General features: G+C 42.8%; 2 protein-coding genes across 4 annotated transcripts in view; both read right to left on the bottom strand.

Moving 5' to 3' along the window:
* The window catches only part of rabgap1 (RAB GTPase activating protein 1), a 100434-nt gene that overhangs the window by 29129 nt on the left and 44062 nt on the right, over positions 1 to 27243 (bottom strand). The gene's annotated exons all lie outside the window — the stretch shown is intronic.
* On the bottom strand, positions 11921 to 13165 carry LOC307242823 (putative G-protein coupled receptor 21; the record flags this gene model as incomplete). Its single annotated transcript, XM_080017416.1, has 1 exon — positions 11921 to 13165. One exon carries the CDS (start codon positions 13163 to 13165, stop codon positions 11921 to 11923), a length of 1245 nt encoding a protein of 414 aa, XP_079873542.1.

The raw sequence follows: 27243 nt of genomic DNA, 5'->3' as shown, positions 1-27243 counted from the left end.
CTTCAGTCTTCACTCATGTTTTCTATATCAGAGAAACACAACGTACAATGATTTTACGATGAATGACAAATCACATCACTTTGTATCGTGACATTGAAATGATTCCAAGTTAATGAGTCAAACAAAAGTCACCACATCGCACACCAATATGGCAATGCAAAGCGTGCTATCAGACAAAAACACACTAAACACTAAAAATATTTCCGACCCCTTTTCATATAAGTTGATTATGTAATTTTATCATGTGTAGTGAGTGAGTTTGCAATATTCTTATGTACACACGTGTTTGCAGCTGGATGGCAGTGCACAGACTGGAAGTCTATGACCTTAAAACAAAGCTGGAGGGATCAGAAAATAAATTTCATCCTCAAACATTTAAAAGCAGACTAGGAGAGTGGGAGAAATGGAGCAGGAAATCAGTGAAATGTGGAACATGTTGTGTGTGTGTGTGTGTGTGTGTGTGTGTGTGTGTGTGTGTGTGAGAGACACTGAATCACTTCTTCCACAGGGGTCTCACAGACAGACACCCACCCCACCATATTTCCAACCTCCGAGAGAGGAGGAATTAAGGCCACCATGCAATATTCATCCTGTCCGTCTCCCCCTTCCGCTAGCATCCATACCTAAATCTGTAGTGCTCAAGCGGCAACCTTTACGGCCGAAGTGCTTTAAACTTCCGTCGTCTGGTGGTGGCTACATGCTAGCTCTAGATTGAATGGAAGTCAATGGCAAAAGAAGAAACTTCCACTTGATCTTTTTTTGTACTTTAGGGTCTCGATAGCTCTGTTAACGTCTAATGTGTGTCAGTATTTCGCCTAAAAGAGATTTTTTTTTGGGGGGGGGGTCTATGTGCCTGATTGACAGGTCTGTCATTCACCTCTGAGCAGGGCTGGCATCTTCCTTCCTCCCTCCACCTCTCTGGCCGGTTCTCTCCCCACCTCTGCACACCAATTCACTGCCCGCTGCCTAAACCTATAAAGCTGTGGCGCCATTTCCTGCCAAGATGGCGGCAAGTGTAAACCCAAACTCGTGGCTTCAAAACGGGTGTTGTCAGACCGGTCCATTCTTTTAGGCAGTCAACGGCCACTGTCACCGAACCCGATATTTGATCATCTCCCTCCCCCTACCCTTTTACAATAATACAATCTCAATATGGAAGGAATAAAATATAATACAAAATATATTTAAATGTCCTTTTATTTCCCCCTGCTTTGTTCCTTCTCAACCTCTGACAAACACCTCACCACCCTACCGTTTATTTCTTCATATATTCAGTGTTCTGTCCTTGTTGGGAACATGTTGTCCCCTTAAATCAAGAGTCCACCTTGCTTTGTGTCTCTCTCCATCCATCACAAAGCATTTATCAGATTACCATCACATCACACATAATTATGCAATAAAGCGCTGCATTGCTTTCCACTAGCAGCCATTATAAACGTCTACCTTACATGGTTATTTAACACTAGCTGTTACACAATGCCTGCCATTGTTTAACTTTTTTCTTTGTTTATTTACCAAGCTAAATGTTATTGAAACTTGACTCATAAAGAGATGACACAGGGGCTTCTTGAATTATCTGCCTATAAAACACCAGGTATTATACTTCGATTTGGAGCTAAAGTGAAAAATAAAATCTCACCTGTAATAAAGCTGCCTACCGTTTTTCCTCAAATATAAACCAGTAGTCAAATAGGAACTGGGTCTCTAATAAATACCGCGGGCGTGGTATACACAAACAAATAAAAGTCTGTCTCAAATACAGACCGGGAGAAAAACTAAACTTAAAATGAAACGCTTTAATTTGCTCCATTTCCTACTGCTATGTAGCAGATTGCAGATCGCTTCTTGGGGCAAATGCCCCGCTCTGAGCACTCGCTCTCCCGCGCGACAAGTAGGAAGTGGCGCATTCAAGGCGAACTCGGAAAACCGTAAAACCACACATTTGTTTGCATGGCAAGGTGGAGGTTTGATTTAAAATTCATACTAAAACATGATCAAATATATAATTATAACATAGGGAATTAAATATAAAAGCCTGCCTCCAATATAAGCCTGCTTCCAATAAAGGCCTGGTACCGTCTGTAGTTGCGGTAAATACAAGCCCCGGTCACTATTTGAGGTAATACGGTTGATGTCTTGCGCCTTGCATTAGCTAGTTGAGATGAGCTCATCAGCGGTCCGGTTACATGTGGGATATTATTAGGATTTTACAAGGTAATGGAACATGGTAATAGATCCAAGACAAAATACCGATCTAGAAACACAGTCATACATGTTAACATTTTATAGGTAGTAATCTTATATAGTATAGTTATCTTATATTTAAATATGTTTGGATGGTTTAACTTATTTTCAATGTTTATATTTTCCCATTGGTTATTACATTGTGTATTTTCCAGCACTCTGTTCACACTGTTTGTGAAGAACTTTTCATCAGTGTGTTTTTAAAAAAAAATGATAAGCTTTACTTACTTACATGCATGCAGATTATGCCAATACACACACACACATACACACACAGGCGGATAACACGCTTCCTTGGGATATCCCTTCAGCCTGACACACTACCACACTGAGTAAAATGTACCACACACACACACACACACACACACACACACACACACACACACACACACACACACACACACACACACACACACACACACACACACACACACACACACACACACACACACACACACCCACCCCATTCTAAACCAGAGTCTAAACAATCCTTGCTTTTCAAAGATTAATCACCCTTCAATTTATTATTGATGGTCTGTTTATTTGGAACAGAACAACCTCTAAATAAGTAATGTATATCAGATGCAACAGCATGCACACTCACACTCAATCACGCGCACAGTCATCACTCTAAGTAAGTTAGGGTACAATGGGAACACCCTTTCAAATGTTTAAGTTCACTCAGTACGGCTGGCCGACCGTTGGAAATATGGCTTTCACACTATTAAGTAAATTAAGACAAACCAGGTAGTGCATGAGCCATTGAAAGGCTGCTACTGTATATAATTTACAGCCTGTTTAACATCCCATTTTCATCTACAGATCTGTTGACACTGTTTGGGGGGGTGCAACAGAAAACAGAAGGAGACAATTAGGTCGGAGAAGTTATCTTCACAAATACAAATTGAATTAGATTCCTTTCGTGCTATTATTGATTATTGGGAAATCTGATAGGAGTGAGGACAGTATTGCACCAAATGTAAAACAGGCTGCTCTGTAGCAAGCAAGGTTGGATAGACATTCACATCGCCGCTTTTCCTATCGTTCTTGTTCCAATTATGTCCCCCCTTCTGTTTTCCTTTAGACTTCTGGTCTAAATCCCATAGAGGAAGAGAGGGGCATACAAAACAAAACAAAATTTGAAAAGAAAGACCGGAAGATAGAAATGCTAAAACAACAGTTAATAAGGGACGGAGGTCGAAAGCAAATTGCCAATTTCTGTGGTTTCCACAGCATGCCGCAGCTGATTTTGACACACACAGGGTTCATTTATGTAAAGCAAAGTCAAATTTCCAGCATGTATTGGTTTGGTATATGCAACCTGTTGACTTTTTCAAAAAGTAAAATTGACATTAGGAAAAAGGTTATTTACAAAATAACCATCATCCATATATAATGGACAAAAGGTTAATTAATTCTAGTGTTTATGTGATAAGCATTGTATTGATTAAAAAGGAAAAAATCCATAAATTCCAACTTTTTCCAGCAATGTCAAAACTCAACCATATTCTAAATTGTGCAAACGTATAAGACTGTGTACAAACCTGTGTTTTCTGTCACGCAAAGGGCCACCTAAGATGTATGGAAATGTGTTATTTAGTTTTCATGTTACCATGTGATTTAGTTCTCTTTGTATTCTTGCAGCAAGCAAGTTGATACGGATCTCTGTTTATTCCTGCACCACTTAGCCATACTTATCTAGAGTGCCGAGAGCCTGTACAAAGAGCTCTGACATAATAGCCAATTAGTCTCCTCTGTCTGTCCGTCTCTCAGTCCGTCCATTAAGAGGGGCTAAAGAGGGAGGGTCGCGTGACAGGGGAGCGAAAACACCGGGTCCCACCACAGCGAAAGGAAGTGTGCAAGCATTTCGGCGAGGGACGGCAAAGGAAAGAGAGGGAATAGGTGAGGGAGGGAGGGAGGCAGAGAGAGAGAGAAGGGTGGCCAAGGGAAAATAAGAGAGCGAGAGAAGGACGGAGAATGAGAGAATTGGGTTGCACTGAATTGAAGAGAGAGAGCGCAAGAGACAGGGCGAGAAGTACAGACAATGAGGGAAATGAGAGAATGAGAGACAGTGAGTGAGAGAGAAAGAAGGAGAAGAGCACAAACCAGAGAGAGGAGAAGAAGGGAGAGAGACAGAGAGAGAGAGAGAGAGAGAGAGCGAGAGAGACAGAGAGAGAGAGAGAGAGAGAAGGGTAGCCTGAGAAAAATAAGAAAGAGAGAGAAGGACGGAGAATGAGAGAATTGGGTTGCATCGAATTGAATGGGAGAACGAGAGAGAGATAGAGAGACAGACAGATTGGGGTATGTGTGTCATGGAAGGAGGTATAAAGATAGAGAAAGAGCGACAGTCAAGGAGTCCGGAGCCGCAGTGTGGTTTGCTGAGGGAGGGCTGGAGAACAGCTTCCGTGGGAAGTTCCAGAGGCTGTTCCTCCATTGTTAATGTCCCCGCTTCACTGTGACTCAATACAATGACTGACATGGCATTCTGTTATTCTTTCCATGTTCCTAAAGAGCAGGAGACACCTCGGGAACTCTATTGCTCCGAACTAAATGCCCCAACTGCAGATGGGAAATGTGCCAAAAAAATATGCCGCCATTTATCCTGTTACACTTACGACACCGCCCCCCCCCCCCCCCCAGAGTCTACACTAATAAAACCCTGTTTTTAATGAACTTCAATGTTAATTTACATCACACACACACACACACACACATACACACACACACACACACACACACACACAAGTTAGTGGCAGGAAGTGTGAATACATTGAAATAACATCCTATTTATTTGCTCAGTAACCACATACTATATATATATATATATATATATATATATATATATATATATATATATATATATATATATACACACACACACACACACACAAACTGTAAAGATCAACTCCAATAATGTGTTACCCGGAAGGAATGTCATCCACAAAGCATCATAAAAACAGCGTCATTGGTCACAGAGATTCATTTTCAATAATAGTATCACAAGTTTGCTTCAATTAGAACTTCATTGCAATATCAATTTACAAGTCATACTTTTAATTGAGACCTCATTAGATACATGGCAGCATTTAAACCTGCAACACCACCCGCGATTTAATTTCACCTGGTAGCCGTTTTGGGTTCTTAATCTCAAAAATTATACATGCAGTATTACTCTTCAACAGTTGGGTTAAAAAAAATAATAAAAAACACACACAAAGTCACATTCCTTCCTCTTTAAGGACATTTCCATGCAAACGCGTAGTTAAAGCGGCTGATTTCGCCTTAATGGGATAATCTGTGTTTCTAAGAGAAGCTGGGTCATGAGCCAGTTATTAGTGGGGTCTGGCCTGGCCTATTAGAAGCCTGAGGAAAACGCAGAGGAGAAAGATCCAATACAGATTGGACGTCGGATAATAAAACACGAAGGACCCTCTCTCTCATTTCCCTCATTGTCTGTACTTCTCGCCCTGTCTCGTGCGCTCCTTCTCTTCAATTGAGTGCAACCCAATTCTCCCTCTCTCTCTCTCTCTCACTCTCTCTCTCTCTCTATTTGTCAAACTATGTGAGCACCAGTGAGAATAAAAAAAACATTAAAAAAAAAAAAATGTATGTGAAACTATGTGGAAAATAAAGCTGAACAAACAAAATAAAACCGATCTAAAAAAAAAAGTTTGGGGAAAAAAAAACAAGTGAATAAATGAACACCACAAATAGAAATCTGTACTCTGAAAATCGGAAATCTCCTTTCTGTGCGCAGAGTTTCCATGTTTGTTTACTTTGTGTGCTGGTTGGAAGTACTGATTGTTCCATCTACTGTACTGCCTCTCCTCTTAAATACAATGTGCAAAATATGTGGGTGCCAAGTTGCCAAATGCTGTGTAAATTGTTTCTTATCCAAGGTCTGCTTAACCAAGCATAGTCTTATAAAGTGGATTTTAAACATAATTATCAAAAAATGCCGGTATTTTGTGGGGGCTTGCCAAGAGTAATTTATTCAAACAAGCATGCACTACACAGCTTATAAAGCCTTCTGTAAATGTAACACACCTCAGATTGTACTTGGAAAGTAAAGTGACCCTTTACTTTTCCATCCGTCGCACCTTTGTGACCATATTCTGTATAGCAAAGTACAATTATTTAAGGTATCATTTTAATGTTGTAGGCTGTGGCTCCTTTTCTTAAAGGGGACTTATTATGCCTTTCCACATGTTGGATGTTCCTATTGGACGTGGCCAAAGTGTCAAATAATGAGGTAAACTAAAGACAAAGTAATCGCTGTGAGCTAAACCCAGAGGTTTGCGGTCTTTCAAAGGTTTTTTTTTTTTCCCCCTTTACGACGTGACGTCAGCTCGTCGTGGATTTCTTTATATGGTCGTCTGCTCCAACCGATCCGCTGTGCGTTTCTCCAAACAAAACCAATAAATATAGTGTGTTTTTGTTTAAATTCCCCGCATGCCAGAGTCCCGGTGTGTCGTGGTGTGGTGTCCGTGTGTCCCACAAGCCTGGAGCACGGCAACAAAAGCCGGGAGCAAACTTTTAAATGAGGCCTTGTAGATGAAATATGACTGAAGATTCGGCAACTGAACTGCTTATTTCTCGCCTCAAATCTGTTCAGAAGCAGATTTTGGCTGACCGATAAGGGGAAATCGGTGAAAGTTACGGAGTAAATAGAATGAAACCCAGAAAGCCATGCTCAAACGCCATTGGCTCACAGAACCCGCAACTTGCGCTCAAACCCCATTGGCTCACAGAACTTGTCTAGTCTCGGGAGGGTGGCTCCTCCCATCGAAACAGCCCCCTTTTCAGACAGGGTGGATTGGAGGCATGTTGCAATGGCTCAAATGCATAATCTGAGTGGTATTTTCAACAAAAAAACAACTTTAAAAAAAATGTTTTGGGGACCTTGGAGAGCATATTAACTTGGAGAAAAGAAGCATAACAGTTCCACTTTAAGAGAGACGATAAAAATAACACTTTATTAATCCCAGGGGGAAATTCAGCTGTGCTTTCTTAATGGACAGTACAACCTTCAGAACTTTAGCAAGGCACGTTTCAATTCAATTCTACGCCTTATCTTGCGCACCTTCAGGTGAAAAATAAACCCAGATGAAAACCAGACTCGTTCTTCTTCCGAACCGACATGCCGTTCATCTGTACTGGCTCCCTCAGATTGTTCAGAGCTCCTTGGAGATGAACGGAGCTAATTTGTTTTCCCACAGGAAAGAACTATCGTGTGAGTGGCGACGTAAAAAATGTTTCAAACGCATTATTGAGTTAGCATTGCCCCAATTCTTACTCATTAAGGAGGACATGTACAACTGACTACTTAGGTAGAGAACGTTCTGTTCAACAGACTTGTTTAACCCTCTGAGAACTTGGTATTTCCATTCAAAGCTGATAAAAGGTTTTTAAGCAGGATCGAAAACGACATAGACGACTTGACAATGAAAGGAAGGCTTTTTCACAAAGACATGACTGGTGAAGTTGATAACCTTTCATGTCTGTAAACTCAAAAACATATTTTTTTCCGGGACGCGGCAACTTAGGTAAAAAAACAAAACAAAAAAAACAAAACAAAAGGAACAGAAATAAAAAATAAAAATAAAAATCACCTTTGCAAATGTTTTAACAATTCGACATTCAATACCCCATCCAAATATATTACTCATGCAGTTGGGGAAAATGATTCATAACTTACATAATAGGGATGGCTCCAAACCACTTTTTCATGTCCGATACCGATACTGCAACCTTGAGTATCTGCCGATACAGATACTGAGCTGATACCGATCTTTTTCCCTCCCTGAAACAACTAAGCTGTTAACAATACAAGTTGCGCTCAAACTGTGAAACAAATAGTCTTCTCCCCTTGACGAAGAAGCACATAGTCCCACAACATGACTCAGTTATGCAGAGTGCGACTACCTATCTTCTCATTCAGCTTCCGGTCTTCTGGGACCTGAAACTCACAAGTGTCTGTGGACGAGAACACAGGAGATGTGACATCTGCCACTTCCACTGCTGCTCTAAATACAGAAGGCATTTGCCGGTCACAAAGACATTGGTCTGTCGATCAGTTAAACAAGTTCAATGTAGGATTTTCATTTAAGTGCTGTATCTTTGTCACAAATATCAACAATATGTTTTGATATTTGTTGTTTATTATAGGCATAATCATTGATATAAGCAAATTGTGTAATGTATAGTACACAGAAGGAGGTATTGCTCTGCATGCAAAAACACTAAAAACACTGACTCACTTTTTTTATTTTTATGTCTTATATATATATATATTTTTTTTTTTTTTGCTTTATTTTTTTATCTATTTTATGTAAGGCACTTTGATTTTTCTCTCTGTTGATGGGGGCGGGAGTGAGCAGGGTGCGTGTCTTTCAAACATTTTTTCCATCTTTCTTTATGTTGTTGATTAGTTGTGGTGTGGTATCAGTATTGGTCCAATACTGGCCCAAATCACTGGATTACACCAATACCGGCAAAAATCACTGCATCAGCGCATCCCTATTACATACCACTATTAAAGACACAACAAGGGAAAGGCTCAGGCAAAGCAGCAAAGGTTCCAGGCTAATGTTGAGCAAAGTAAAGATGAAAAGGAGTCGAGGGGTTCTGTAAAACAAAGGAGACCATCCACCAGTTTGTACATCCATCCTCATTTAACCCTGCAGCACTTGTTCTGTACGTTACAGGTACACACACCGCAAATAACACACAAAAACACCTGATGGCCTAAAGCAAAGTGTACAGTGATCACTATGGCAATAAGGACGCCAACACACCCAGAACAGTCCATCGAGCACATGGTCGTCCTAACATACATGCAGGCACATGTGTCCGGACGCAATGTGCATACACGCTTCTACAGACAGATAAAGTTATACAAAACACTAGCGCTTCTGAATTTTTCTGTGGGAAGGCAATATGGAAAGCAATACTTGGCCTTGATTCTTTCACGTGACATTGACATTACAATGTCCAGATCACTAGATACTGAAAAAGGGATGGGTATTGAAATTCCATACTTAAGAGGTGATGCGAATTGCATCGACACGACAGAGTAGTGAAGCATTCTGTGGCATTTGATACCAAATTGTAATATCCAAGTAGCTAATATCTTTATTATCAGTGAGCCAAAGTGAAACCAAAAGTTTTTGTTGTAAGAGCTTATGTGAGTCCAAACGGATTGTGAAATGAAATTATCAATGTATATTTTTAAGTCATGCATTACATTTTTTAATTCACATACAGAGACCTCACTGAAAAAAGTAGATGCATATCTATAAATCAGGTCCCACCTCATCCAAAAAAAAGAGGGAAAAATATTTTATTTTTCTAAAATGTATACATCAAGGCAACTATATACCTGTATTGTGAAACAGTCCTAAACATGTGAGCTAGGCATCACCAAACCAGGACAGAGCAGTGGACTGGTATCAACGTGGTTACAATCTTTTTTGGGAACTCTAAATCTTTGTCCGTTCCATAAATAGGAATAAAATGACCACAGGAAAGGTAAAATTACATCATGATATATCCGACAGACTTTCTTTGGTAGACTAGGTAGAAAAGCTTGTGTATCTTTATCAAAATAAAGTGAGCCAGTAAAAAAAAAATAATAATAATACTTGACACAACACACACACACACACACACACACACACACACACACACACACACACACACACACACACACACACACACACACACACACACACACACACACACACACACAAACTCTCTCTGACCCATCCCCATAGACATGAGGGGAGACATGGAAATCTTTTTTCATCAGACTGAGCAGAGTTTAGTCAGGGCAAGGACAGAATGGTCTGTTTGTCTGGTCTACATCCATGCTTCTCCTGTGTATATGTTTGTTCCCCAACTGGCGGCACAGTTATGCAATCACTATACAGCAGGCTATAGACCAGAGACAATATAATTAAAACATGTAAATGTGACATTTATAGAGCCCGCTAAAATCTGGTTTGCTTTGTTAACTTCTTCGCAAAGGTGAAAGGTCAAAGTTCAAAAGTTCTAGCCAACAGCTTTATTATATGTGGTGGAAGATGGTGAGGAAAATGATAAATCTATTCTCTGTGATGTCCTGACAATAAACTGTATTGTAATGTAACAGTTAGTGACACATTATAAATATGACAAATATAATTAATTGCAACCTAAAAGGAAAATGTTTTTGTATTGAAAAGACAGAGATGTTTACTTATTATTACTGTGGTTCAAGGTCAGTTTAACAGTCATATACCATACAGCATTTCACATCATATATCAAAAGAGCAGAATGAGTCAACAAGCTACAAAAAAACAACACATTTCTTTGTAATCAGCCACAAAAAAAACAAATAAATAATATTAAATTCAAAGTTTTCTAAATTGTCCTGGCATGTATCTTAATGATAGACAAATAGGATGTATTTCAATTACTCTTTGATCGGGCCTAACCATTCAGTTAATTGATTGGTCAATCCAGAAGATCAGCCAATAAATACACATAGACAAATACAAACAAGACAGTTTTCTTTTAGTATTTAAAACACCCAGCGGGTAAGGGCACGTTAAACACGTTTTTAAGAGTCTTTTATCAGTTCACTTCGGCATTTCTACATGTAAGAGCAGCAGTCAACTGTCCTTTTTAAATTACACAGGATTTTGCATTCATACATTCCATTTTTGTATTAAATACATAGTGTCAAATTCTGTCATAACTCAAAGGTCAAATAGTATCACAAACTTCACATTCTGCTTTTCTTGCATTTCCATCTTTTTATGTTTTATTTTTTTTTTTTGCTTTTTGGCACTGAAGACCACTGTTGAACAGCAAACAATTTCTCTGACAAACTTATAAGACACTTCTCCGGGGCAGCTTTCCCTCTTCCTACAGACATCCTCAATCAAACCCTGCCTGTCTTTAATATGCTATAATGCTTGAGGGATTCCTGCAGTACTTACAAGATCTTGTGAGACTATTGGTGGCTCAGTGCATTGCACTGCTGCCTCACAGCAAGCAGGTCCTGGGTTCGATTCCCGCCTGGGGTGCTGTTGGCACAGCCCTCCAGCGGGTTATCTCCTGATTAGGGGTCTTTCTGTGTAGAGTTTGCATGTTCACCCCGCGCTCACATGGGGTTTCCTCCTTGTAACATCAGTAAGTAAGTACCCCCACCAAAAACATGCAGAACATCGTTGTCTGACCAGCGATGGACACTTGTAATTGGTCCCTGGACGCGTGGCTGAATGCTGCCCACTGCTCCTGGCTGCCCCCCGGAGGAAGGACAAGCAACGGCCGGGTGGGGGATGGGTTAAAAGCTGAGAACTCATTTCAACGGACACCATTTGAAGCACGAGTGTGTGGGTTGCCGTTGCCGCATAAGTGCATGTGTTGTATGCCGTGTGATGAATAAAGAATCTTCTTCCTAAAGTCTTCTCTATGTTCAGTTTCACACTCTTTCTGCCCTCATTCAGTCTTTGACTGTCAGTTCTTGCCATTTCAGGCAGAGTTTCTCTGTAACTGTAAATGGCAGCAACCAATCTATACCTGTGTTCTACTGGCACCCTTTATGTCAACTAGGGAAACCTACAGTAGAAAACATTTTAATCAAACAGTTTCAAATGCATCCCAGCTCAACGTTCTGCTCAGTACTCCTTACACATGACAGGTTGTTCCAATTTTTAATTCCCCATGGCCGTATCCAGACCCAGGTCCCCCGTACCCTTGTGCAGCAGGTCCAAAGAAGGCCTTTTTGGTGCTTCTACTCCCCAGACCACTGCTAGCCACGCTGCGTTGGACACAGAAGGAACAGAGGCGTTTCAGACCATTCCGGAAGGCAGAGTTCGAAAGGCTATAGATCAGACAGTTGCAGAAGCTGTTGCTGATGGCCAGCCAGGTGGTGAGGAAGGAGGCCGCTGAATGATGGTATATCCCTCCACTCTCCAGCAAAAAGTAAAGGATGTAGGGCAACCACAGGATGTAAAACACACTGGTGATGCGAAACAGCACCACAGCATACCGTTTGTCCGGGTATGGCGCAGATGCCCGATGATGCTGGGATTGTAGATGTTGCGATAAGTGGGGGACCTGACTCTGGTCTACCACAGTGCTGTCCTTGACCAAAGCCACGGAGCCCACTGCCCCCCCTGCTGCCTGTAGCGTCTGAGGCCGGTAGCGGGCATGTCGCTCACTGATCTCCCGGGTGTGCTGTCGGCAGATCTTGAAAATGTTCGCGTATGTGAAGCAGACCGTGAGCGCTGCGGGGGCATAGAGAAATGCCACAATAAATGATGTGAACGCCGGCTGCGTCCTCCACTCGACCGCACACCACTCCACGACATCGCCATGGTAACATGGCTTACCCCAGCCCAGGAAGGACGGCAGGAAGATTAGAGCAGAATACAACCATATCACTGCAATACAGCAGCGCACACGGCAAGGAGTCACCAGGGACGCGTAGGTCAGAGGTTGAGTGATTGCGATGTAGCGGTCCACACTCACGCACGCCAGCGATGCCATGGAGACGGACTTCAACACGGACACGATGTACCCAAAAAACTGACAGGTAAGTTTGGGGTCAAAGTCCTGGAGGTGATGTAGGAGGGACAGCGAGGGGATGAGGCAACTCACGCCAACCAGAAGATCAGCATAAGCCATAGTCTGGATGAACGCGCTGGTTGTGTGTTGGCTGAGCAGAGGCGCACAGTGGAAAACAAAGATCACCACTAGGTTCCCAGAGATAATGAGGACAGTAAGGAGAAGAATGACAGAGACTTCCAGCAGGCAGGTGTTGAAGATGTGGGAGTAGCCTACCTCAAGCAGGCAGAATGGAGCAGAGAAGTTGAAGTGATCCAAGTTGGCAGAGCTCTGGTTGAATGGTCCCACAGTGGAGTTCATCATCTTGGGGGGTGGAATGTAACGGGACCCTAGAAGGGCGACGTGGGACCCGAGCACTGTTAATGCTGGTCACTAAGTGGGTTTTGGTCAGGCTGGACACCTTTAGATCCAATATAAAGCTTCTTGCTAAGGCTCCATGGTGAGTTCACCGTTTGCAACTTCAAAAGGTATGGGAGTTCACAGAAAAAAAGTGCAGAATCCCCTTAGAGTTGTCCGTAATGCAGACTGAGGTGGCTGCCTACACAGCAAAAAAAAAAAAAAAAAAAAAAGAAGAAAGAGAGGAAAAAAAGAAGGAAAAAAATAAAATAAGAAAACGTGTCACTTACGTGCACACACGCATGAAACCATCATTAAGCATACGGCGTATTCTTATACGGTCACTTAGATGAAGACAAAAAACTGTATTTGTTTGGAGAAATTCCAGTCCGATCTGCTCTGTGCTCCCTATAAAGTCAGGGATGGCAACAACATCTGCTGCGGCTGCAGTGATCACAGTCTCCGATCTCCGTCCTCTCTGACTTCAGTCTACAGTCACGATAGCTTCCGATGAAATGGCATTATTGTGCAATCCATGTCATTCTTAGCGAAGCGGGGAAGGAGCAAATAACGATAGTCTCTTATCATTCTCCGGGTCCACTGCTGTGCATATAGGTTTTCTTCCCAGTTTTCTCTTCTTTATTGTCGTTCTCCTCTTCCTCTTCCCTCTCTCGCCTCTTGCTCCCAGCCCTTGCCACAGTGTCTCCCTGGTCCTTTGAACATTGGGAGGGATGCAAACTAGACTGAGCGGCAATGTTGAAGGCAGCGCAGATGTTGAGTGATGTTTCAAACGCCCACACACATACCAGCACACCTCGGCCAGTGTCTGTCCAGAGAAGCAGTAACACGGTCTAGAGTGGAAACAAGGGAGGCAGGCATACTAATGGTGGGAGAACCCCCCTCTGTGTTCATTTATCTTCTGTTCTCTCTCGTTCTCTCTGCCTCTCTCCCTACAGAAACAGTGGCTCAGAGGGCCCTCCCCTTCTCAACTGCTCCAACCAATTACAAACTGCAAGGGCATACGACTGCCTGCTTCCCCTCCATCGCTCCCTCCCTCCTCCGTCCTCCTCCGCTCTGTCACATCTTCCTCATACACAAGCCACTCCCCCCCTCCTTTGCCGTTAATATGTGCACGGTCCACGTGGTCCCCAACAGTTGAAAATGAACAGAAATGTATTTGCTGTTTTAATGGTTTGGAGACTTGGCAAATGTAAAATTAATGCACAGATATGAAGAACATATGAAGTCACAGATGACAAGATTAAACTTAGTAAGCACGCACACAACAGACAAGCAAAGATATTGTCCATTCCATTAAGCTAATCGGTAAGTTTGAGTTGATTGATAATGAAATGAGTATTTGTTTGTTCTCTACAATCAAAGGCAGTCCGAAGCACTGTACAGCCTTTCAAAACATTCTGTCCTCAGTAGATACTCCAAACAGATAAGAGAATGGAGAATATCTGAGGAAACACTTATCCTGCTCATGTATGTAGGTGACGTTCTCAGCTATGGGGAATCAAGATAATTATTTTACCGGAATCCGGTGATAATTCATTCATGTCATGTCAACTCATGCCTTTGCTATGATAACAATATTAGTCCTTTCAATAAAAATGTACAGCCTCTGGTTATGCTTCGCCTATCACTCCCAGTGCTGGAACTCAATCTCGGTACAGAGGCCATACAATAGGCCTAGGGTTGGCAGGACGGGTGGGGTGCGAGCTATGTGGGTAGGGATGTGGCGGCCAGCTGCCATCTTGCCCATTATGCTCCTGCCTTGGCATACTTCACGACTGTCCTGGAATTTTAATACCACTCATTAGCTAACACACACACACACACACACACACACACACACACACACACACACACACACACACACACACACACACACACACACACACACACACACACACACACACACACACACACACACACACACACACACACACACACACGTTGCGCTGCGGGAGGCGGTGGTCGGCCTTACTAGCGCTGCTCGGCTTCCCTGCAGCAGGCGCCCCAGGTGTCGTCGATCGTCGAAGGGCCACATATCTGACTGTCTGCAGGCAATGGCGGGGCTCAGTTCGCTACAGGGGGGTTCATGCTGGGGTGCCCCACGACATGCGCATTCGGCTATCTGGGTGAGAGCTCTGGGCTTGTGGCCGGGTGGGGCATCTCGGTGGTTGCGGTACGGCGGACCTCGCCTTTGCGCCGGGCGTTGGTGGCATGCGGAGTGTTGGTTGGGTGTTGGGGCCCTGCTGGCTCGCCCGCGGGGTGGGCAGTCCTGGCGAGGTGTCATGGTGTCGTTCTGTCGGCTGCGGGGCCCGGCTCCGGGCCCGTGGTCCGTGGTCCATGTCTGGCGCCTGCGGCCCAGGTTTTGCGCTGCCGGTGAGCCTCATGCCTGCACATGGGGCTGGGTTATATGGGTGCGCCCCAGGGTTGTAGAGTCACTTTGTGCTCTCTGGGACTATTTTGTGCACCTCGGGATCATTCGTGGCTGTTCCATGGGCTCCTGGATTCTCTGTGGGTTGGGGGTCTTCTGCGGCTGTGGTGCATTGTGCTTTCTTGAGGTTGTGGGGTGTCTATACAGCTGTGGGACTTGTTGGTGGCTGCAAGGCCTTTTCCGCTGCTTGGAGACGCTACGGTATAGGTCTGACCTCATACACCTCGACTAATTGGGAGAAGTCCCGTGCCTTCACCGGTGGACAATTCACACACACACACACACACACACACACACACACACACACACACACACACACACACACACACACACACACACACACACACACACACACACACACACACACACACACACACACACGCTCCAGAACACCCTCGCGATTACATCCTTCTCCCATTCTCTTACTCTCTCTTACTTACTGCCATAGCTATCACAAGACATGCCGTACGCTACGTGGCGTAATTGCTATTCCGATGTTCGTCTACATAATAAATCATGTTTTGTCAAATACATGTCTGATGTTTCTTTATTTCTTTCCTTAAGCACATATTGGTGTTTGTCTTTATGTTTATCTGTCTCACTCGTGGTGCTTCTCCCTCCCCCTCTTGAAGAAGCAATGATGATGAGTTGTTGATAGATGAAAACATGGTAAGATGGTTTCCAAAGAGGGGGCTTGGTGGTGCTCTTGTGCTCTTGTCATCCCAAAGCTCGTCCACAGGACAGAGTTATTGCAGCAGTTCTTGAGGATTAATAAAGTGCGGCATTGCAGTCGAGAATTTGTTGAGAACACCACTTGCAGATTAGCTCTGTCTCGTCTGCAATGGCACACAAATATCCTGTGTTGCATGCCAAGACCGCTGACAGCACAAGTAAAAAACAAAAAGAACAAAACAATGTACTGCCTTTTTTGTGGGGTATTTTTTTTTTTATAAGATTATAGCCATCTCATCCTTTTGAGTACAATTCATGCATTTGAAACTGCTTTTTTTTTTGCATTTACAATACTGTCATGTATGGACAGTGCTGCGCACATGATATTTTGATGATGATACTTTTCCCTTTTCTAATGGAAATGTAAGAATTGTATATGGCACAATGTAAACAGAATGATAACAGACTATTATGAGAATACGAAAAAAACCCTCAATCATGCAAACGTTACTTGATTCTCAATCCCATTCAATTCACATCGATTGTTTTATTCAAAAGAAAATTGACATGATTCGTTCTTTAAAAATATCACTCCATTTGTGGTGACAGTTTTGTTGAAATGTCAGTGTACTTCTTAAATTGACTTTGTTTTGACAGTGGCTCAATGCCACAAATAATTCTTAACTGTGGTGTTGTATTTTTATCTGACAAAGTAAGTGATAGCACTGCCATGTACCTTGTGCATTGTTGTTATGAAGGCTGTCTGACGCAGACATGTCTCCGTATACAGTAGTACAGAAATTATCAGCACAAGCACAGCTATCATTACATTAAGTACGATAATTGTAATATTTGCGAGAGCTACAGTATCAGCATCTGAACATTTTGCTCAGTCACTCCTCCACAAGCAGATTTTATAGTGTTTCATGCATCATTAGGGCAGGCACCATGTGAAAGATTGATTGACTTGTTTTGTTGTTACCTCAAAGCAATTTAAGCGTTCACTTCAGTGGATGCCATTTTCTCATAAACAAATTCCTACATTTGTAGTGGAACTTCCGACACAGGCTTGGGAGGGTCACGTGTGAGTGCCGAGTACTCAACTCAGAGTGATCACGAACATAATGGAAAACCTTTTCCTGTGACTTCTAATCATAGCAGGAAGGTCACCATGGTAACATTACAATAATAATAATGAACTATTCATACAGCATGAAGTTGTTTGTAAAATAGCACTGCGTTCAAAACTGTGTAAGCCCACACCGGCACGGATGCAGAGTTCTGGCCCTTTTAACAACGTAAACCAAGTCTAACAATGGCACTTACATAATCCGTAATTATACAAATAGCCCACTTTCCTCGGGGGACTGCTTAGATTTAAATGTGCTTTCTGTGTAACCTTGCAAATCTGCCGCTCCAGTGAGTGACTGTGTGAGAGACAATGGCCTGGAGTAACTGTGTGTGTTCAAGTTTGTTTAAACATATTCGCAGACGCAACTGTCAAGGTGGCTTTGTCAAAATAAAAAGCCAAACACATGAACAAAAAGTTATAACCACTAAATATTATTGTCAAAAGACACATAAAAACTGTGTTTGGACTGTGTTTAATTTTGGCAGGCTAGGCAATATTGACAAAATATTGCACAATATATATATATATATATATATATATCACAATATTTTTGGCCAAGTACCTCGATATGGGGAATATGAAATGTAGAAAATTGCATTACGTTAATGAAATCCATAATTTAAAAACAGGAAAAGAGGTTTAACTATATCGCAATATTTTACGATATTACCAAAATCCCAGATGATATCTCGTCTCATAGGATCACCCAGTGAAAGTATTCATAAACAATAGTTTTCCCCTACACCACTCTGGAAAACTTGACAGAAAACAGTATTCTTGTAAGCACTCAGAGCTCATTCAAATCCTAACTGAGAAGCAGAAAACGGATTTTTCAGACCCCCTTAGGGTTACAAACTTAACTAATGACATTTATAAACAACTCTCCTACGTGAATTAGGTTGCACTTGCATTGAAATGGAGAGAACTATAGTCAATATTTGCACACACACCAAAAAGAAAGCATTCATGTTTCTGTGCATCCGAGCAGTTCTTGTATTGAACCACTTGTATCTATCTAATGTAATGTTTGTTGTGAGTCACTGTATGCATGTGTGAATATTCAAAAAGGACATGCATATACTGTATGTTTATATACTTCTGAATCTTTGTTGCTGAACATATACAGCTGCATCGGCTCCTGATTATGTATGCATAGACAAATGCTCCCTCCACTTATCACGAGGATAAGCCTACAAGCTGGTACCATCAGCTCACGGCAGGCATTGCTCCCTTATGCCTGGCGTGTAAATAAATGTTGTAGTTTTTTTTTTGGCTTCCTAATTATTTAAGCATTCCAACTGCTGCATTCCCGTGGTTCCTGTCACGTCAATGGTGTGACATCATTGCATTGGAGTGCATTGCTTCGCATTCCCCTTTTTGTAAATCCAAGGTGTCCCGTTTTGTTTGTAGGCTACAGTATCCAATATCATCACCCCCTTCTCATAGCATGGTTAAAAATTGTGAACTATGGTTAAAACGACAACTCGTTACAAATTGGAGTTAAGAGAGAGAGAGCAGAGCGCAGGAGGGGGAGCAGGATCAAAAACGGGGTCCAGGGGAGACACGAGGCTCCTTGCATCGAAAAGAAGGAGCCAGATTGAGAGATAACGTGATAAGACACCAAAGGAGTGAGAATGAGTTTATGCCATAAGAGTGCGAGGCGGGGAGGAAAGCGGGTGATGCAGTCATCTGCTTGTTAATCTGAGGAGTGCTTGTTAGCGCATCTGGCATGACTCAGCCTGGCTCAGGTCTCTGGCTAACGTTCCCTGACAGAGAAACAGCGCACATCAGCACTGAGCTATAATGTCACTGTTCAACTGACTGACCGTTGAGTTACTTTGTGTAACGTGTAAATGTACATGTAAATGTAGCTAAAGAACCAAGAGATCAAGTAAGTGTGAGGAAAAAAACAAAGAAACAAACAAACAAGAAAAAGACCCAGGTTCAGTAGTAAATAAGTGTGTGATTAAATATCACAAATATCATCAGGTAGAGAGCTTTTGTAATGCGCATCAGACGGCATATAAAAGTTGGTAGCAATGCTCATTGTGTATAAAATGTCAATATATGAATTGAGATTGGCACTGTGAGCCATCTCATCAATCTCAAGTTGGAATTGATCTACAAATGGATGCAAAACTGGTGTGCCAAGGTAGAAACCCACGCAAGGGGAGAATGTCAACTCCACTCGGACCGAACCCGGGTCTCTGGTTGCTATGGTTGACACCGCATCATAGTATCATACCATGTGATATCATCATCACCATCATCAGATACTATCATATGAGCCCATTACATTACGTACGTAATAATGCACATCCAACTTATGAAGAAGAATCATATATTGGCATTTAATATTGGAACATAAAAATTCAGGTAGACAGTTAACTTTCACACCCAATTCTCATTGTATATTTTGAAACATTTCTAACATCGGCTCAATATAATTACGCAATAATTATAACACCTCTAGAGTAAGATATATGATCTGATCAACGTGCAGTAGCTTATGGCTCTAACTAAACCCACTTGCCTTACGACCCTCTCTGTTCTCTAAAGTAACGTAATTATTACAAAATCACATAACCTGCAAGTTCATCAGTATCATATTTCAGTATCATATCATATATATTCCTGGAACTGGTTGATGATGGTCATGTGTGTATCTGATATAACTGTGCATTACCTCATTGACCTAAAATGTAATAATATAATTGGTGCTTTCACTGTACAGTGTTTATTGTCCAGCCCAATAAAAAAAACACATAACGGGTATTCACTTAATTGCCAAAGGCTGTCTACAAGATGTATTCCAGAAAAGTATTACAGATAAAAATCCGGAGGACAAAGAACTACACAGACATAAGAAAATTCATTGGATAATCAAGCAAATTCATTGGATAATCAAGAGACAGACAAAGAGAAAGAGAGTTCATGTGCAAGGGAAAAAGAGAGAGAGAAAGAGCAGAAAGGTAGACAAGTATTAGGACAGGTCATCGTTACAAGAACTTTTAGCGAAAACAACGGTGATGTGAGAAGGATTTACATTGAGTGGGTAAAACAGACAGACAGGTAGACAGGCAGGTCATTAGGGCTGGAAGACAGCTGAATGAAGACGGACAGAGGATTTGTATCTTGCTGTCCGTTACCACTGTGTGTGGTTTTGAATGTAATGCTAAGCTTGCACATAGGTTTCTTTATGCAGATGTCCGAATGAATGAATGAATGACTGGTCTACCTGAGGCAGCCCATGGTTGGTCCATGGATCTCAAGAGATGGGGAACCAATCATCACCCAGCTGAAGACTATATAACCCTGATGTGAATCGTTCTGCCTGCTTGTTACTGTCAGACATGGCCCAGCTATAAGACCTGTTTACTTGGTAAATTTGTTATTTGGACTAAGTTGTGATAACAGTCACAGTACTGCTTTTGCACATGCTAGGTTTTCCTCTGTTAGTCTCACTAGGTAAGGAGTGGTTGCCACCTCCTGTATATATTTTGGGTAGCTCAACAAAGAGCAGCCAGTTGGTAGCAGGTTTTACTGGGTCAAAGGATACAGCCCGATTTAAAGTCTGCCTGGCACGTCTTGAGCTGGAGGCCCAATCATGCAAAGAGAAAGTGGAGCTAGACTTCAGGTTAGAGGTACATAGGTTGGAAATTGAGGCTGACGAGGATGCACGACTACGCCAACAATTGATTCCAAACAGGAGGAGGGAGGGGAGTCTTCCTTCACTCTTGATTCGCCAGAAGTACAACGCCCGCAGTGTCTTTCTCCTGAAAATAGGGCTTTTGATAATGCCAAACACATAACATTAGCACCACAGTTTCAAGAAAGTGGGGTTGATTCCTATTTTTGCTAATGTGCTTGGAGTGGTGCATTGGCAAAAATTTGCTTATGCGCTTCAGTGGCCACCCGATGTGTGGCCTCTGCAACTGCAATGTAGGTTAGTGGGACGAGCACTATAAGCGGTCTCCGCCCTTCCGTTAGAAGATAGCTTGCAGTATGATACTGTCAAGTCAGCCATTTTAAGGACATATGAGTTAGTGCCCGAGGCCTACTGACAAAAGTTTTGAAATGCTAGGAAGGTTCAGACCTTTGTGGAGTTTGCTTGAGAGAAAAGTACTTCCTTTGATAGGTGGTGTAACTCAGGCAAGGTCAGTAATTTCTTATCACTTAGAGAGATGATCAGAATAGTAGAGTTCAGGAGGTGTTTGCCTGACCGACTTGTGACTTATCTATACAAATAAGCAAAAGGTGACCACTCTTTCACAAGCAGCTGTCTCTGCAGATAAGGAACGTGAGTGTTTTTATTGCCACTGGCCTGGTCACATAATTGCTAACTGTCGTACTCGGCAGCATAATGAGAGCAAAACTAACCAGAAATATTGTCAGCCAAAAGGAGTTGGCTTAATAGAAACGGTTACTCCAGTTTCTGCAGGTACGACTGAGGTTAGAAACTGACGACCCGCTAGATGGCCCGGATCCATGTTTTAAACCTTTCATTTTTGAAGGCCATGTATCCCTTACAGGAAAATCTGCAGATGATCAGCCTGTGCATATTTTCAGGGACACCGGAGGCTCACAATCTGTCATCCTCAGTGGGGTGCTACCCTTTAATGCTTACAAAGTATGTGACACTAAAGCAGTGGTCCGCGGTATAGACATGGGAATTTGTGCCAATTCCCCTGCATAAGGTATTTATCCAGTCAAAGTTGGTGACAGGGTTCTTTAAAGTAGCTATATGCCCCGAGTTGCCAATAAATGGCAACTCCCTGTTGCTTTCTAATGATATGGCTGGACGTAAGGTAACTCCAGTTCTTGAAATTGTGGACAGGCTTCCTAGTCACTCATTGCCTCAACTATCATTGCCGTATCCTAGTACATTCCCTACATGCGTAGTAACGCCTGCCTAGGCAAAAAAAGCTGGGTGACGAAAATGTGTTGTCTGGTTCTGTGTTAATGCCCGCTAGTGCAGGAGAAGAGCTGGTACAGGAGAGGAGGACCCTGCTACTAAACTCACACGTCCTGAGGTTTCCCGGTATTGACCTCCTGTTCCCAGTTACTCAAAGGCAACTAATCATGGTGCAGCAGAACAATCAGTTCTGAGTCTTCAGAGGTGTCAAACTGCGGTGGTAGGTAGGGAGTTGGTGAGCACAAAATAATTTGAGTATTACATGGACCAGGATGTACTGTATAGAAAGTGGACACAATCCAAGATGGATGAACTAGACTGGAGTGCAGTAACCCAGATTGTGGTGCCCTCAGAATATCGGACACACATACTGTCAGTAGCTCATAATAATCTGTGGTCGGGGCACCTTGGAATAAACAATCCATACAACCGCATTTTTAAACATTTCTTTTGGCCGGAAATAAAATCAGACGCAGCCAGCTATCGTCCAAATTGTTATTTCAAACATCAGTATCAGCCCAGAAGCGTCCCTACTAGATATTGAACAAACAGAAAGTCAAGAATTATCAATATCTGATCTCCCATTCCTGAGTGAATATATAAATAAACATAATTGCTTTAAAAACCCATGTATCGCAACGACTCTGTCAGCCTGGTGGAAATTCAGCAAACTCAGTGGTTACTCCATCTCCGAACAAAATTCCCTCCAATTTGGCACAACCCGGATTTTCTGGTTAAAAACAAACCAATCATTTTTAGGTCTTGGAAACGACATGGAATCACTCAGCTTGAACACATTTTTGAAGACAACCCTTATCCAAAGGTATGATATCGGTGGTCACAGTTTCTTGTAATACCTTCAACTGCAGCAGTCTCTTCAAGTAAAATGTAATCAATGAACAACATCGTACAACCACCTCCGATGATTGAACATCTTATTCATATAGAGGGGGGGGGGCATCTGGTCGTCTCTGGGTTGAGTTGGCTGGTTTCCGGGTGTGGGGGGTGGGGCTGTGCCCCGGGGTGCTGGTGCTCGTGTGTCCATCTGGGTCCTGTGTGGCCGGGGCTAGTTGGATGTCTCAATCTGGTCCTAGGCACTGAGCGGTAACTTGAGCCTGGCCGGGTGCGCTCAGAGCGGGCTCCCTGTGTGGCTATCTCCTTCGGTGGGGGCAGACTCCCGTCGTCGTATCTGGCTGCCCGCGTGTCGGTTCGCTGACGCTCTCGTTCGTGGGGTGTGCGTCGCTGGGGGGCCGGGCTGTGGGTGGGGTGTCGTCTGCTGTTGTCTGTTCTGTGGTCAGCATGTGCGGCGGTGGGGCGCTGGCCAGGGCATCTCTACAGTGGGTGCCAGTGGTCGTGGAGGGGCCGCATATCTGGCTGTCTGTGGGCAATGGCGGCGGTCCGTTTGCCCCAGGGGGGTTGTTGTTGGGGTGCACTGCCCCATGCACACTTTGCTACGTGGGTGAGCGCTTGGGCTTGTGGCCGGCTGGAGCTTCTCCCTGGTTGCGGTATGGCGGGCCTCACGCAGGGCGTCTGTTGGCTGCGGCCCAGTTTCTGCACTTGCAGGTGTGTCATATGCCTGCACATGGGGGTGGGTTGTACAGTATGTGTGTGCATCAGGGTCACATTGTGCTCTCTCGGACTGGTTTGTGCACATTGGGGTCATGTGTGGTCGATGCTCTGCAGGCTCCCGGCTTCACTGTGGGTTGGGGAGTCTTCTGTGGCTGCAGTGCAAAGCACCTGGTGCTTTCCTGAGGTCATGTGGTGTCGATAAGGCTAAGCGACTCATGGGTGGCTGCAAGACCTTTTACGGTGCTTGGAGGCGCTACGATATAGTTCTTACCTCGTACACTAGAACTAAGTGGGACAAGTCCTGTGCATTTACCAGGGGACACATCGGACGGGGACACACACACACACACACACACACACACACACACACACACACACACACACACACACACACACACACACACACACACACACACACACACACACACACACACACACACACACACACACACACACACAACCACCATCTGCCTCGAACACGCCCCCGAACACCATTTTGATCACATCCTTCTACTTTTCTCTCCTTTACTGCCATAGCTATCACAGGAAGGGGCCAGCCGCCGGAATTGCTGTTCCAATTTTCATCCTGTTTTCCTCATGTTTTGTCAAATACATGTTGCCTGATGTTTCTATGTTGATATGTTGACTTGTTTATCTGTATGTTTATCTGCCTCACCCATGGTGATTCTCCCTCTCATGGAGAAGTATGGTGATTAGTGGTTTCTAGATCAAAAGATGGTAACTTCTTGTTCTGCAAAGAGGGGGATTGGTGGCGGTCATGTATAACAAAAAGCTGTGCTCTTGTCAGCCCACAGGTCGTCGACAGGGCAGAGTTATTGCAGCAATTCTTGATGATTAATAAAGAGTAGCATTGGATGTTGAGAATTTAAACACCACTTTCAGATTATCCCTGTCTTGGATGCAATGGCATACTGTACACTACCCTGTGTTGTACGCCAAGCCTGCTGACAACACAGGTTTAAAATGTGTATTTATATATATATATTATTTTATGCATACAGAAGATAACAGTGCCTCGTGACCTAGGGAAATAATTTTTATTTGAATCATGTTTTGTGTTATTTGGCGTACACATTTTACAGTTGAAGTATGTGAAAAAAGGATATATTTACTAGAGATTTACGGACAGATCCAATTCAATATCGGTATTGGGTACTGATACTGACATCATTCACTCGGATATCGGACTGACTTTGTGGCTCCACATGCTAATCCAAATTTCATTCCAAAGCTTGCGCTGGACCATGAACCCGCTGTTTTATTTTGAGAATTTAATGGTCTGCCCCCTAAAGAATTCATCTCGGCAAATTATTAAACAGTAAAGCGCCATGCACGAATAGGTAATAGCAGATGTAGTTGGGCAAACCTTCACTGCACAGCAGCTATCCAGCTGTGTTGTAGGGCTGCAGGAACAAAATTCGAAATTCCAATATAATTTGAAAAAAATAAACAAAATAACACTATTTGAATGCTGAAATTGCCATTCGATTGTGTATTTTTTTCATAAATAAATAGATTATAAATGTTTGTGAATGCATTCACATGTGATGAGCAATAAAGTTCAATATATGTTCATCCCGTTTACTCCACAGTGAACGCACATTAGAGAGAAATATTCCCAGTAAAGGTGTGCAAAGTCCGCGTTGGCGGAGATGCACGCGAGTGCACCGGTGCGTTTCCTTCTCCCCCGGCGTTGCACTGTGTGTGCAAGGGAGAATGCGCCTTTGACCAGAAAGTCCAGCAATTCCACAGATGTGGCTATGAAAGTGGGAACTAAACCAGACCATCACCGTACAGAATGTTCTCTAGTGCAGAGGTTCCCAACCACCGGATTGCGGACCTTGCCGGGCCGCAGGGCATTTGCCGCCAGGCTGTGAGACGGTGGGCAGGATCCATCTAGAGTTTTTATTTGCTTCGTTTGGAGAAAAGATTGATCTGATCAGAGCTGGATAGCTGCAGAACCGTGCGTAAGGCCCCCCACCCGACCCCCAGCACTAAATTTAAGCATTAAAAAATGGTAAATATTTGAATGTTAAAAATAATAAAAGCATACAAATTCAAATGGGTTTGTAGAGGAATATCTGGAGCCCTAAACAACAATATAAGAAAAAAAGAGCTCTGGTATCAGAATCAGGGTCAGTATCGGCATCGGATCTGAAAAACAGTGGATTGGCACATCCCTAATATTTACATCGATAATGAATGTATTTTTTTTTTGGAACGCAGCAACTGGGGAGGGGATAAAGAGCTGCATGTATTGATTTATTACTGACGTTGCAGGATTTCTAAACCTCACAATGGTCGTATCAGGCTCCACCAACCGTGCCACCTAAAACCACAACTAAAGCAGCAGCACAATTTTATCAATGGTGATTAGATAACATCAAACGTCAACAATAATAGCCCAAAAACGATTAGTAAGTCCTGGTAACCCGGGACAGTACAAGCCATGCTTCGTGTATATGAAATTGGTGCATTAAGATAAAGTGAGGATGTCAGCAATGACTCAGTACTTTGGGGAATACAATGGTTAAAAGGCTTGTGGTGGACTGGACTATGGACATGGACTGTGCAGCAACAAAAAACAATTCCCTAACCTTTATATAAGCTATTTAATGCTACATGTTATCATGAGATTAACTGGTGGTCATAAAAACAATCCAAGTAGTGAAAACATAAGATTAGCAATATACCGAAAAGCAGCATATTGAAAAGTTAGTAATTAAAGGAAAAAGTTAGTAATTTTAAAAGAATAGTAACTGAAAAGAAAAGCAGCATTGTTCTGTGTAATTTTACAGTAAATGTTTTGCTAACGTTTTATTATTATATCAAGTTGCATCAAATAATTTGATTGCTGAACTAAATAAAGTGCCAAGCTTCATAAAAGGGTTGTGTAATAAGTCAAAAAACAGGCCCGTCGAGTTTGTTTATACAGCACCAAGTCTGCCATGTTGCTGCCGCATCTTTGGAAGAGTAAAGTGTTATCTCCTCATTAAACAACAGCTTCCATAAAACCATCACAATTGGATCTGCCAAACTTAAAAAGTCAGCGATCAAAGAGCAAATGTCATGCAGGAACGTCCGGACTAGGCTTGGGCAATCGTTCAAAATTCTAATCGGCGACCGCCAATTGACAATTCTATCAGGGAGGGCATAAAAAGTAATGCAATGCGTAGTGGTAAAACGGAATATAGTTGATCCGTACGGATCGCCCCCCGCGGTTCGGCTCGCATGTCGCATTTCAAGCCTTGTAAAACCGCATACGTCCAGATACAACCGAGCACTGC

This window comes from Zeus faber, assembly GCF_960531495.2.
Source record: "Zeus faber genome assembly, chromosome: 17".
In the NCBI taxonomy this organism is placed as follows: domain Eukaryota; kingdom Metazoa; phylum Chordata; class Actinopteri; order Zeiformes; family Zeidae; genus Zeus; species Zeus faber.
Note: the sequence above shows the minus strand (reverse complement) of the source record. Positions and strands in the feature narration are given on the sequence as shown.